The sequence below is a fragment of the Neodiprion virginianus genome, chromosome 2 (genome assembly GCF_021901495.1).
Source record: "Neodiprion virginianus isolate iyNeoVirg1 chromosome 2, iyNeoVirg1.1, whole genome shotgun sequence".
Lineage (NCBI taxonomy): Eukaryota > Metazoa > Arthropoda > Insecta > Hymenoptera > Diprionidae > Neodiprion > Neodiprion virginianus.
Genome location: NC_060878.1, coordinates 3,770,229 through 3,784,417, shown reverse-complemented (window position 1 = coordinate 3,784,417; position 14,189 = coordinate 3,770,229). Strand labels below are relative to the sequence as shown.

Here is a 14,189-nt window from a genome sequence, read left to right as displayed (position 1 = left end):
CCTTCTAGTCCGAAAAATTAAAGTACCAAATCCTACTTTCACGCTCTCAGTAGACGATTCAACCTATTTTGACGCTATTCGATCTACAGCTCTTTCATTGGACCTGTAACTCCTCCTCTATGGATATATTATTACAGTGAAATTCTAGTGCTCACAAAAAAAAACTTCTGGAGGGTTGAAGGAGGTTCTAAGCAGACTCTATTTTTAGTATTAACTCGGTAAATCGGTGAATTTTGGAGATTTTTAGCGTCAAAGTGGGGTCTGATACCGCATTGAAATAGAAGCCACTTTCCTATCTTTAAGTCCTACGTAGGAGCTCTTTTAACGTAGGCGCAAAATTTCGACTCGGGTCGTCAGAAAACCGCCCGTTTCCCCCATTTTGAATCATGCCACTTCCTCGACGTTGAGACCAAGGTCTGATCATTCGACCGTAGCGCAATCATCCGTAATTAAATTTAGCTCGTTTTCTCGTACGTGGCCAGCGGCTTACGGCAGAGTTGATTTGGTCCGACCCCGATGACTCGGCTTGACTTGAAGAGGTGCTCGGTTCCTTCGGATTCCCCAACAAAGAGAGAGAGAGAGAGATAAAGAGAGGCGGGTCGGCTTGATAAGGCAGCTGTAAGGCTGTAACTGTAGAGACTCGAGAGCAATCGGACTCCTGGTTGTATATACGTGACGTCGGAGGGTAGGAGAGAAAGAGAAAGAGAGATAGAAGCAAGGAGAAAAGCACTCAGCCGGTGTTTGCCTACACGGAAATCCTCTCCGGCAAATTCTGCCGCTCGAGTGGGTCATCTCTTCATCTTGGTCCTCACCGTTTACCTTAAATCCCCCGGCTTCTCTGATTATTCCCAGTTCCTCAGGTGCTTTTAACCCTGAAAAATATCGTCGTTACCTGAAATGTACGCGAGGCACGTTTCGATGAGTACTGATCACTGTTTCGGTGACAACACTTCGAAATCGTAAGTATCAAGATGATATTCTCAGAGTCTGGTGAAGAAAATCGAATACATTATGGTTATGAATTTTGAATTCCGTTACCTGTGTTGAGTGCGGCTATTTTATACCAGTAACATTCCATCTCAAAGTTGTTCGCATAACGTGATCACTGGGATATATCAGCCTGCGCGTATCGCCGGAAGGTACAGTTTAAACTAAATCTCGACCAAGGGTGTTGACCAAAGTTATCTCGACTGTTTCGCTCTGTCGCTTCGGTATACATACTCTAGAAACCATGCAGGCTATGTATGAGGCTACGGACTCAGCTGCTGTCAACGGATACTTACGACCGATTGCACCCAAACAAAATACATTCTTCCAACCCAATACCGCTCCAGAATTCACCTCGAAAACCCTCGTGTACTCTCTCTCCGAAGTGAACGCGACACGCTACCAGTCCCAGAATAATTCCCCCGTCGCAGATTGATCGCACTCGTTTTGTACGTGGAAATTCATTTCGCGAATTCATTCCTCTCATACATAATAAAACTGTATACATACGTATAATCGACATTAAATTCGAGCACACGGACATTTGTGAAACTCATAGTTTGCATGGGCTTGACGTGCATGTAATTGCCTCTTATCCTGCACCTGTAATTTTCGCTGCTCCGTGTAATTTGTTCACCGTTCATTCACGATTCATTCAAGCCGTGAAAAATTGACCGCGATCCGTTAATGTTTCGGTTCGGTATGTATTATTCGCGATGGCGGATGACGATAATCCCGAGTTGTCGAAAGAAGTCGAAAACAGCCTTGTCAATGTTCTCAACGCAAGTTTTTTTCTCTCCTTTCAGGATACGGCAGTAGTCTTTCAAAGTCTGCGCTCGACACGCATTCGCACCTCAGACAACCCGGTGAGTACACTCAAGTAGTAAGCCTGCATACACAGATTCGCATATTTCACCCAACATCCAGGGTTAGCATGAAGGGGGTGGGTAATAGCCACAAATCACAGCGGTGAAAGCAAAGTGAGGTAATAAAATTCCGTTACACAAAGATGGTCTCCTCCCGCGGAAAACGCCTCCGAATACGAAGCTCACTCGCACACGAATTCTTCGACATTAGACACGCGCAAGGGCGGGTATTGGAATCGATATATTTCACGGCTATTGCTTGTGTAAATGTGCAGCAGTCGGGCGGTAGTCGCAACTCCGAGCTCCCCGGTGCTCGAGACGATCATCCTGCAGGCCTTGTCCCTCCTCGTATCCAGCAGATAAATGGGAATGCCGCCCCTCGATCCCCGCCACCACCCCCCCGTCCATTATTAACTTGTAAGTGAATTACCGTTCGATCAAAAGGCGATCAAAAGGCGATCACTGCTCGCATTCACGGGGAACGTCGACCCGACTAGCTCGCCGTTATACGGCTAGCCGACCCTCGGCTTAATCCGTCCTTGCATCATGGACTGCAGTTTACAACAATCTCTCTAAAAACTTGCAACAGTCAATAGTTAGGCACAATGGACAAACTGGTTGTGCATAGGAACTTATTTCTCGTCTCGCAGTGTTGCCGGCTTGATGTTTTTTTCCCTAGGTTTGGTGGTTTTGCAGGGTTTTTGGTGGAAAGATTCTACCGTCCAGGGGTTGGCGGGAAATCTGGTGATTTTAGGATGACAAGTACTTTAGTGCGTGAATATTGTGCATGGATCACACTGAAAAATTGGTCTCTGTTGCTCGTGCTTGACTTGGAATAATGATTGTTGCTCTCTCTTTTTTGGGAGCGCGCGAGTTATGCTGACTTGAGGATTTTTTACTTAGGTTGATGGTTTTGCAGGGTTTTTGGTGGAAAGATTCTATCATCTAGCGGTTGGCGGGAAATCTGGTGATTTTAGGATGACAAGTACTTTAGTGCGTGAATATTGTGCATGGATCAGACTGAAAAATTGGTCTCTGTTGCTCGTGCTTAACTTGGAATTATGTTTTTTACTTTCTCGTTTTGGGGAGCGCGCGAGTTAACCTCCAACGTGGTACAAGATATAACCCAAAGATGTTTTCCTCGTCGTCTTTCCAATTGAAATTATTACGAGCCAAATGAAGTCCATTCTATTGTAGGGCTGCTATTATATCCTTTGTGTAGACTGTAGGGTGCTCGTCGAGCTCGTCGAGCCACTGCACCGCGCGCTGATGACGCATTGTAAAGCTTTTAAGGGCGATAGCCACCAACGGTGGCTCTGCGGAACTCTCTAGCTCCGAGGGGATTTCGCTCGGGTTTCGCGTGCCACGGAAATGTAAGAAATATGTCGCCGTTACGCCGAGAGAAACTTTGAATCCTAATTCGACTGAAATTCCCTAGACTCGTCGTTACAGGTTGATCGGTATAGGGAATTTTTCAAATAATCGAACTGTTTCTTACTTTCAAGCCAAACTTATAACGGGGTTGCAGTTTCTTTATTTTTTGCGTTTCCAGGAGTTTTTCTCACGGTCGACACTATGTCGGTATCGGTTCCAGATCCGTACCAAATGTTCGGAGCGACCAGCAGTCGTTTGGCGAGTTCGGGCTCGGGGCAAATTCAGCTGTGGCAATTTCTGCTCGAGCTATTGTCCGACTCGAGTAACGCTGCCTGCATCACGTGGGAGGGTACCAACGGTGAATTCAAACTGACAGATCCGGACGAGGTTGCCAGGCGGTGGGGCGAACGGAAGTCGAAGCCAAACATGAACTACGACAAGCTTTCGAGAGCGCTCAGGTGAGTGACGATCAACCGATTGAGTCTACATCAGTTACAGTGCATGCGAATCAGACGTATCGTCGTTGAAGATTTTTGTATTCGATGTCGTTGCATGAGAAAGTGAATTGAGGAGAACGGCTTAGACCTAATTTTCATTCGTCGTTGCTTCAGAATTATTAGGAACTTCAGTAATCGATAAATGCGCAGATCGATTGAGTTGACAGGAAATTGAATGGGTCGAATCGAAGAGTGCAGTGAAAGTTTTGATTACCTCAGAGGATTACGCGAGTCTCCCTCGGTCGAAAAAAATTATAGGTTTGATTGTTTCGAGTCGTGAAATATTATATTGTGTAACAAGGAGGCAAACGCGGGCGTTTCGGGCCGAACGTAAGTTTGAAATATGAGTCGTAGGTGAGCCGAAGATGAATATTGAAAATACGCGAGGCGAAAAGACCGTTGCCTCCTTCTTGCACACGATTCTGTATACGACAAGAGTACGCCACGCGTTTTTTCACGAAGCACGAAATTGAGGTTAGGATCGCGCAATGTCAGATTCGTTCGCGACAGCGCATGCGTACGGTATGGAAAAGACCATTTTTAAGTCCTATGACTGAAAAGTGGTATTTTCCGTACTCCGGGCATGCGCATTCGCAGACTCACTTTACCGCCATAGAAACAAATACCTTGTATACTGCAAACAGGAATGAAAAACCGCGTAAAACATGCTCGCGTCGTATAAAATGTTTGTTTTTCATTATTAACGCGGTACCTGCAACTCCTCTCACACCGAACAAAAAATCACTACAGCCTTAAGTATCCTCGAAGCGATTCGCCGAGTTATTGATACAATATAGGTACATACTCGAGTTAAAATTGACTTATGAATACCACCGTCGTTTAATGATTCCAGGTACTACTACGACAAGAACATAATGACGAAAGTTCACGGCAAGAGGTACGCCTACAAATTTGACTTCCAAGGTTTGGCGGCGGCGACGCAACCGGCGGCGGCTGATCCCGCGGCGTACAAGTACCAGAGCGAACTCTTCATGTCGGGTTACGGTCACGCAAAATTGAACCTGATGCCACCGCCGGCGGCCTCGGTCTCCGTATCGGTTCCCGGGGGCCTCTTCCAGTCGGCCTCGAGCTACTGGTCGAGCCCCGGGGCGAACCTCTACGCCGGCCACCACACGGCGAGCGGCCACGTACCTCCGCACCTTGGTACTTACCCCCATTACACATGACCCACCGCCGAGCATTGGGGCGCTCTTGGAGCCCCGCGCTGATTGTGAGTCGAGCCCTTGATGGCGCCGCGCCACGTGCCGCAGTGTCCTACCCTGTGCTGTGCCATACCGTGCCATTGCCGTGATAACTCATAACCGCCGGTCGAACCTGCACCCTTTCCACCCTTAGACCCTTACACCCCCGCCCCATCCCCTCTCCTCACCGCGCTGCTCGTTTTTTCGTGCAGAAAATTTCCCCGCCCATCCAACAACCACCGAAAAAGATCCTCGAGCAGGATCTTGTGCTATGTATAACTGTTATACGTATAGTATTACATATAGTATTATAGCTATATGTATAACGTGCAGACCAAATTCGTGCGATCGTATGTGCACGCTGTATGATAACACCAGAGACTTCGGCTTCTACACGCGATTCACTCGCGGCTATAAGGACGATACAAAGACTCGTTATATTTTACTGCGCTGTATTCCTGTACGTACGCGTGTAATGCGTTACCAGTGAGAAATTACCGATGCAACGTCTTGTAAATACACAAAAAAATCTCTCCGCCGGGATCCGACGGACGTCGTCGACCGTCGCCCCGCGGGCATCGCTAGTCTTAAGTTATTACAAATATATTGTGTGTATTATAAAGTCTCTTTATTTATTTCCGTTGATCGTTTGTATACCTGAAAGGGTGAACCGTCGTTTGGTGTTCTCGAATCCGGGGGCTGGTCGGTTGTTCGTAAACGGCCTGTACCGTGCACTCTAATTCCGCGGTTCGAAAATTTCGAAGCAATAATGTATGATTGAACAATTATACAGAGTCAACTTGTTGTTTTAACGAAACTTCCAAACGAATCAGATCTCTGCTCCGTCTAATTTTTCACCTTTTACACGATACGTGTATTATTTCTGTTCAAAAATCGTGTACATTTTTTTTTTTTTATGCAGCCCGCCTGTAACTTGAACAAGGTCAGAAGCATGAAGCTTGGACCTGTGAGAACCAATATTATAAAAACAGTATAGAAAATATCAAGCGACGTGTTTACTTCAGAATGATAAGGAAGGAGAAAAAAAGAGAACGAAGAAAAGAAGGAAGATGATTAAAACATACCTCTGTCAAAAGAAAACCAAAAAAACAACCAAAAAAAAAAAAAATCGTTAATTCTAAGTCGTATATTGTACCATATTACTACCATAAGTATAAAGTGCGTAAGCATTAGCGTAATAATTAGATACTAAAAACAAAAACAAAATCAATATATATATATATATATATGTATATATATATGTGTGTGTGTGAGTCATTTCACGTCAAATCACTCACTTTTAGAGCAAAATTTACATCGATGTTTCCAAATTTCACAAAATTTTGTGAATATGTTATTTTTTTCACGGGACAATTTCCCTAAATTTTATGTAACTTTACTATCAGTATTTTCGACCCCGTATAATTTCGAAAATACTTATACTAAACTTCGAAAAAATTAGAGAAATTCTCTCGAATCGGAGGCGATATATTCACATAGTTTTATAAAATTTGAATACCCGACCGTTTCGAGAGTGTGCGGTTTGACGTCAAATGACTCATATATAAATATTTTAACGCGTTCGGGGAATTTCTCGGGCTGGACTTTTTAGACTCACGTACCAGATGTATTAATTGAAAAATTTATACTCGTACTGCGGAAATGTTCGACTTCCGATCCGGGAAATTCCCGTGCGACACCAATGTAGATAGGGTGTTTTCATGTGTAGTGTATTTAAATATAAATTCTATACAATAATAGTAATAATTATTATTATTATAAGCGCGTAGCGATCCTAGTCGAGTGCGTGAGAATTTACGCTGCAAGAACGGTGAAAATAATTAATAAAAACGAGCATAAAAGTTGTGCGTGAGTAAGTTATATAGATACATATAAATACAGGTATGTATATATACACGAGAGTGTGTATGTGTGTGTGTGTGGATGATATACGTACGAGTGCGAGTCAGCGATTGCCCGTGGCGTTCGAAATTATAAATAGGATGAAATAATATTATACTTATTATTACTATTATCACTGTATTATTGATACGAGTATTATTTTCATTCTTAAAAATGTGTTAGTTACTATTATCACCATTACAGTGTATACTATATACCTACATGTAAGATTACGAATCAAACCGCAATAATTATTAGACGGAGACCGTGAAATTACGACGAGAAAAGAATCTATAATGCAGTTGTATAATATACATGTTCGTTTCGTTCTTGTTATTGTCTGTTTTTCTCGACACTTCTGTCATTATTCTCAATTGTTTCTTTTCCTTTTCCTTTTTATTTTATTTCCTTTTTTTATTTTATTTTTTTTTGTACGCCGGATGTCTGAGTTTTAAGCGTAGGATACGATACGTTAGGTAGATACGCAGCCCTCCCGAATAACCGTAATCACCGATCGAATGAATTTTCAACTGTTTATTATTTATTTATATTTTTCATATTTTCATCAGAAAATACGGGGAATTTCTAACGTCAGATTTCACGACGACGACGACGACGACGACGACGACGACGATGATGATGATGATGATAAGTGTAACTTGTGAAACGAATACGTGGTCGGGTGGGCTTGCCGTTGTTGTTCTTGTTGTCGTGCGCTTGTATTAAAGTCGCCATGTTCTAATTAAATGAGCCGATGGGGTTGTATCAGTCGTCGGCAAAATCAATGCAACCTATATCATGTCTTCTATCGCGTACCTGTTGTAATATTGTGCTGTATAAAATTCTGCGCCTTGGTACGTATGTCTATTAACGTAAAACTCGACTATTTTTTATAGTCGTTCAAAGCTTCTATCCAATGTTCTTTGTTCCAGTTACCGCTGCGTCATTTATAACCATCCACTCTGCACATTACGTGCAGCGATACCTTCGAAGAAATCATAATTTTTCGGTTCAAAAATTTGTTCCCAAAAAACCATCATTATCTGCTCGTGTGACTTGTGATTGTTTTTCACAGAAATCTTTGAAAAATATATTATTGCCACGGTTTGTTTCAGTATTGTGAAATTTTTACACATCTATCATTGTTTGTCGCGTACTTACGAAAGAAAAAAATTGCTGGACCAACAATTATGAACTATAAGGGTAGGATTGAATTTCAATTTGTTGGGGAAAAATATTCTTTCAACGTACATACGTGATTAGTATGCTCCTTATTGAGGGTGGTGAGGAATTTTTTACAGACCGCCTTCCAAATCAATTTTAAATAGTTGAAAAACAATTCCAAATTTTTTTCACATTTTTGTCTTAACTCTAACCCGTGCCCCATAATATGGAAGATTTCCTCATTTAAAATACACTTGTTTCAAGCACGTTCTTAGTATATATTTTATTGTAAGAGTAATAATGTTAAAAACATCTGTAACTGCGAGGTTTTAGTGGGCATTAGTGCTACTATGTGAGAAAAAATTCACATCATCGTACCAGGTAATCTAGACAAATTGCACTTCCTCTGAATGGTAGAAAATCAGATTTCGAAGGTGTGCAATTCGTCGAGATTGCATGGTAATGCCACTAAAACCTCGGAGTTACAAATTTTTTTAAACATTATTATTTTTACAATAAAATATATGCCAAGTATGTGTCCGAAACACGTGAATTTTAAATGCGGAAATCCACCCTCTTACAGGGGCACGGGTTAGAGTTGAAATGAAAATGTGAAAAAATTTGGAAATCGTTTTTGAATTATTTAAAATTGATTTCAAGAGTAGCCTGAAAAAAAATCGTTCATACCCTGAATAAGGACCACCCGAATGCGTGAATTAAAAAAACGATTAATTGAATCGGTATTTCAAGACAAAAGTTCAGTTATCAACACCTTTGACCTTATTAAACAAAGATTTACGCAAAGTCATTTGAAAGGATTAATCAAAATAATGATTTACAGTAAAAACTTCCAACATCCGATTAACATATACTTATAGATGAATTCTTCAGCCGTCAAGTTTGTTCGATAAATTTTCTACATCAACTTGGCGTATCGAATGGCTAGTGCAAAAATTGGAAAAATCGGAAATTACTCCGTCTGCATTCTCCCGTAAAAAACAACGATAAGGTATCGCGGCATCGACTGCATCATCGTCAGTGACGCAAGTTTGCAGACGAGTACATGAACCGTATGCGTGTAAATTGTCCTCCTACCTGGCCACACACTCGCATGCACATTATGTATACCCAGGGAATATTTATGCCTAGGTATTATACACAACGTGGCCACGACCCTCATCGAGAAAAGGATTCCCATTACATGCTGTACCCGGTGACGGTGCGGGGGGAAGACATAGCGAAAGAGGCGCGCAAGCGGGGTTAAATGAGGGTTGCCATGGGAAACGCGACGGTGTGGGACGTGCACCCGGAGGACGGAGGGCTGGGGGCGGGACCAACAGGAAACCTTCGGCCGGGAAATTCGCGGCGTCGCCGAAACTCCGGCGGAGGCGGCGGAGGTGCCTCAACGGCGGCTAATCGATTCCGCTACCAATCAGAGCCTCGCTGCCGGTGCTGCTCCGCGTTCCCTCTGCCTCCATTCCATTTCCCCTGATTTCACAACCCCCGGCTCGTCCTCTCATCCTCTGTCTCTGTCAGCCGTATCCATACCGCGTCTATACCTGTTTCTGCGTTGCTTTATTTTCATCCTTTTCTTTTCTCTTCCATTTTTTTCATTCGCCTCGCTTTCTGTTCTTCTGTAACCCTTCGCTTCCCTCCTCGCTATGTTATACATGTGTGTGTATATATATATATAGTAAATTCGTTTTTCCAGCAAGCAACAACGCGTAGGCGAGGCCTCAACCCCCTTATCCCATCCCTCTTATAATACCTTTGTACGCAAAAAAATTAGGCCTGGTATATCACTACATTTCGTGGAAACCATGCGCCGGCTGAAATTTCACGACTGCGTAAATGTATCGCATCTTTTTTCTTTTATTCTTTTTCAACCTTTTCTTTTATTACTTGTCTTTTTCTTACGCTTTTTCAAACGTAATATCGATCCCTTGTACCAAGTTCCTTCGGTCTGTAATGGTAGACCGTATATAGACGCTCTGATGAAGACTATGCTATTTGAATGTTTAAAGTATAGGATAGGTGTTTACTTTTTGTGTAGGATATACATCTTCAATTTTTTTTCTTTAACATCCTATATATTTGGTTGGACATTATAGAAACAAAATAATTTTCTAATTTCAAACTCAGTCTAATCGCTAGGCGAACATATCGAAATGTAACCTGACAGGCGACAGTGAGTAGTAAACTCAGAGTATGGTCAGACGGATAGAAGAATACACGATATGGACATAGGCAAATAGATAGGAAAGAATTTTAAGCCTGCATTTATCGATATCAATGTTTAAAATACATAAAGAATGAACCGCTGCGTGAGCTACGTCATTATCAATCTTTCACACGTTACAACTTTGTTGAAATGATAATTTTTCAGGTCTTATCTTCATCGACGGTAAAATCCTGCAACGCGGTCGGTACTTTTGTGTCAGGACTTAAAAGACTTGTCAGATTTAAAAATATATTTATTATAATAATTACCTGTTGTATACTCATTTTGATAATTAATTGTTAGTTCTGCTACGTTAACAACGCAATTTTTCATAATCCTATGTACAAATTTTCATAAATAACGTTTTTGCGTTTAACTCATTTATTCAAAGTTCAATATGTATCTCAGCAGAAACTCCTGTTCCAGTTTAGAAATTATTTTCTCTTAAAAAAATGGTTCGGAATCGACGTAGCGTGGGTACATAAATAATATGCACAATATGCACAAATTAGTTTAATTTTCTTTCTCGTTCAGTGTTCCAATCGTAACTCTGCTCATTGCAAAACCGATTATTAGTAAAAATACCGGTCATCCTTTTGCTCCTCTTTCACGTTCTCCACTATCTACTACGACGTTATCTTGCCGTACGATACGAACTAGCGATTTAGCGATGATCACTGAACTAAAAATTAATCGAGTCAAAAAAATAATCAAACATGACTCGATTAAATCGGTAAAAATGAATCGATTAATCGATTAATTCGTATTTTTTTGAAATGGTGCATTTGAAAACAAAGTTTCGTGAATTTCAGTACGTAGTCTGAATGGTGGAAAAGTTTTTTTATAATTTAAAGTTTCATTCAAAATACTTGCAATTACAAGCAAAAATTTTCATTTATTTTTCACTTATCATATCAAATAGGTATGTACTTAGTAAATAAGACAATGATAATAATTGATACTGTTAATCACATAAATTGATAACGTATTGCGTCGTTCATGGGGATAAACAACAAAAACCGATTTTGAAGAGAAATAATCGAGTCGATCGATTAATCGAGTTGGAAAAATATATTTTTTTCGATTATTATCAACTTAATCAAAAATTGATTATTTTTGGTCATTCCAGGCAATTTGATCGCACAAAATGTTATTATTATTACCGATATAGTCTCACACCGATAATAAATCTCGTGCGACGCAAGTGAATAATTTATTTACCATTATAAAGAATTGACGTACCGCCCACGGATTTTTTTTTTATGAGGTATGATTTAGATGAGTTTTCTTGAAAGAGATGAAATGCAAATTGTTGTCATAATATATATTGACAAATACATATGTATCTTTGATTCAAATTCAAATGTACAGTAAATATATTACGTCTAGTGTTGTTTAGTAAAAATTTAAAATCTACGAAACTGTTTCTTGAATCGTTCGTAATGATAATCGTCCGTTGCTTTTTCTCCATTATCTTTCCGCTTTCCTTTAGCATCGTCGTTCCGAGCTGCGAGTCTCTTTCTTTCCTCAGCGTCTCGCTTTCCCTTCTGTACTTCGGAGTCTTCAATATTGACTGTAAAAAATTAGTTTGTTTGAAAAAAAAATTATTCCTTATTGTACACCTCATTAAAAATGTATGATAGAAATCATATTCTTATACGACGATAGACGTAAAATTTCACAGGTACACGGAATATGCGTTAATTCTACTGTTCATGACTCAATTTCTTTGGAACTTGCATTCATTGCTGCTAAAATCAAATTTGCATAATTCGGCTGTTCTGTGAAAGTATATGATCTAAATTTCGAAAGTCTTTACATCGATTGTGTTGAACGAAGTTAACAGCCATGTTCGTGGGAACGAATTGAGAAGGTCCATCCTTTTTCCTGTGTCTTTCCCAGAGCAGTTTAAGTTTCGCTTCTTCGGTAGCTTCTATATTCCGTATCTTGGCTCTGAAATACATTGTTTCAGTGACATGCCAAGGTTTTGCCAGAGAGAAATACTTGTAACTGTTCACAAGGCGATTGTACTTACTCTATCCCAAGGTCAACTTCTGGTATACCAGACAGCATTTGATTCGAAAGCATTTCCTCGCTTCTATTAGTTGAACTTTGTCGCAAGTGTTCAGGTACAGCTTGTAGAGCTGCTTCTTCAGGTGAGCAATAACTACCACCATCTCCATCACCATTGGCATCGCTTGTGCTGGGATTTTTGTTTTTACGCTTCGACAACTGTTCCTCAATGTACTTCATCCTGAATTCAGTTGAAAGTCATTTGTTGAAAATTTGTAAACATTAACTGTCAATTTTATTCGAAAGATGTCTAGCTTGACGCACATTTCTTCATCTTCGTCTCGTTTGTTTGTTTCGGCACTAAACTGTGTTCCGATTCCAGTATCATATGCATCGTCAGGCTGTTTAAGCTTCGTATTTTTCAGTGCTGCCATGTTCACCATTCCTCCATTTTTAACGTTGAAAGGATCAGACTGAAGTATCAATTAGAGTTCAAAAAATGTATGCATTGTGATGTCTGACTTATTCATTGAAATCAACCGAAATCAACTTACCGTCGAATCTGCGGTCACTTTTTCACCAAGCGCTAGTCCAGCAATATTAACACCATGGGGTCGTTGACGGAGTTTCTGGATAGTTTTCATCTCATCTAATCGACCTCTGTAATTTTTAAAGCCTAGTATTAACATCGTTATGCAATTTCTTGCATTTGAACAAACAACAGAACGTTGTTACTAAATAGCTTCGACATTGATTTTATATGTCCTCCTTAACACCCGCATCAAAAATATAAGAACGAATTCGTACCTTACCGTCTCTCTTTCACCGTCAGAATCATCATCATCAGAAGATCCAGCTCGTTTCCTTAACGATTTAACTTTTTTCTTCTTAAATTGTATCTTGCTCGTAGACTCCTCGGTGCCTGACATTGTTTACCCCGTCTTTTTTCCTCAAACCAAACCAATGATCGTAATAGTTTGTAGCTTGTTGTTTTCGGGAATGAATTTGCTCAATGCAATCTGTAATTGATGTATTATTGTCTCTTCACCAGCATTTTCAACACAACAACATAACCATGCACCAATGTGTCAATTTAGTGTTTCGTATTTTTGTGAGAATGCCCTGTCCCTCTAGTAGTAGCGCACGTCACTGCAAAGTAGGTTCACGAAACTAATTTTTCAACGGCAAAAGCATGTCGGTAATCCATCCACGCTTATCGTGACGGACAGCAGTAGATAATGCAGAGCGCACTAACAATTGCTGCTATAAAAGAAATACGCCTATCGGAACGGCAATTCTGTTCAATTGCAGGCCGCGTTCCAAGAAGACTAGAGACCCTAATACTTGGGTAATGTGGTACTGCGTAATCAAATGATTCAAAATAATTCTTCTAGTCTCCCTCTGTCCCTTGACACCACCTTGAATCCCCTGAACCTCGATTCCGCCGTTTTTGGTGTAATCCTTGTCTTACATCCGCAGTTGATACTGCCATCTCCTTCTAGCGGTCTCGGGGTGGGGATATGTAGGATGGCACACCTGCGCCTGCCCCTCACTTGCTTTTCTCTTCCGCTCTAGCGTTTGACTTCACCACTATGGGCGGTATTGAGAGTGGAGTAGGGCGGAACAACCCATAAGAGAGAAAAAACATGAGAGCTGTCATGGGACAGCCGGTACGAACGAAGTTCCTTACGCTATATTAGAGACCGCTGCTGCCGTCTCCCACCCCAAGCGCTGAGACAGAGAGAGAGAGCGCGCGCACACGCTGGAATAGAGAGAGAGAGAGAGAGGGAGATCGCGCGCACTATAGCAAACGAGCACTATAGCCAAAAAGTGTCGGTTTTTTGGTGTCGTTTTTTTCCGCCTAGCCCCTACGGTGAACGAGCGATAAGGAACTTCGTTCCAAAAAGACAGCAACAATAACGATAGGCCTTCAGGGGACAAAGGAAACGGCTGGCGTGCTCAG

The 14,189-nt window shown here is 41.1% G+C and overlaps 2 protein-coding genes across 12 annotated transcripts in view; one reads left to right on the top strand and one right to left on the bottom strand.

The window, feature by feature from the left end:
• Positions 1-7,613, top strand: part of LOC124298982 (transcriptional regulator ERG homolog) — a 47,563-nt gene extending 39,950 nt beyond the window's left edge. For 7 of the 10 annotated variants that reach the window (XM_046751748.1, XM_046751747.1, XM_046751746.1 and 4 more), the window contains 3 exons: positions 1,794-1,853; positions 3,382-3,685; positions 4,578-7,613. In XM_046751748.1, the coding sequence (XP_046607704.1) occupies positions 1,794-1,853; positions 3,382-3,685; positions 4,578-4,911 (698 nt within the window). In that variant the 3' untranslated portion in view covers positions 4,912-7,613. The remainder of the gene's footprint in view (positions 1-1,793; positions 1,854-3,381; positions 3,686-4,577) is intronic. The other 3 variants (XM_046751743.1, XM_046751751.1, XM_046751752.1) reach the window with 3 other exon arrangements.
• A 3,580-nt stretch (positions 7,614-11,193) lies between these two features.
• LOC124298910 (telomere length and silencing protein 1 homolog) lies at positions 11,194-13,354 on the bottom strand. 2 transcript variants are annotated; one of them, XM_046751557.1, is made up of 6 exons: positions 13,039-13,354; positions 12,781-12,886; positions 12,551-12,699; positions 12,249-12,467; positions 12,033-12,166; positions 11,194-11,786 (listed from the first exon to the last, which is right to left on the bottom strand). In XM_046751557.1, the coding sequence occupies exons 1-6, from the start codon at positions 13,068-13,070 to the stop codon at positions 11,620-11,622; spliced, it is 807 nt and encodes a 268-aa protein (XP_046607513.1). In that variant the 5' UTR covers positions 13,071-13,354; the 3' UTR covers positions 11,194-11,619. The 2 variants fall into 2 exon arrangements, with proteins under 2 accessions (XP_046607513.1, XP_046607511.1); XM_046751555.1 differs by having other exon boundaries at positions 11,196-11,786; positions 13,034-13,354.
• Between the last annotated feature and the right edge of the window lie 835 nt (positions 13,355-14,189).

Coding starts and splice junctions, on each gene's coding strand:
- LOC124298910 (XM_046751555.1), bottom strand. CDS start 13,155: ATGTCAGGCACCGAGGAGTCTACGAGCAAGATACAATTTAAGAAGAAA. Junction 12,700..12,780: donor AAGTGACCGCAGATTCGACG/GTAAGTTGATTT, acceptor TTGATACTTCAG/TCTGATCCTTTCAACGTTAA. Junction 12,468..12,550: donor CGAGACGAAGATGAAGAAAT/GTGCGTCAAGCT, acceptor AACTGAATTCAG/GATGAAGTACATTGAGGAAC.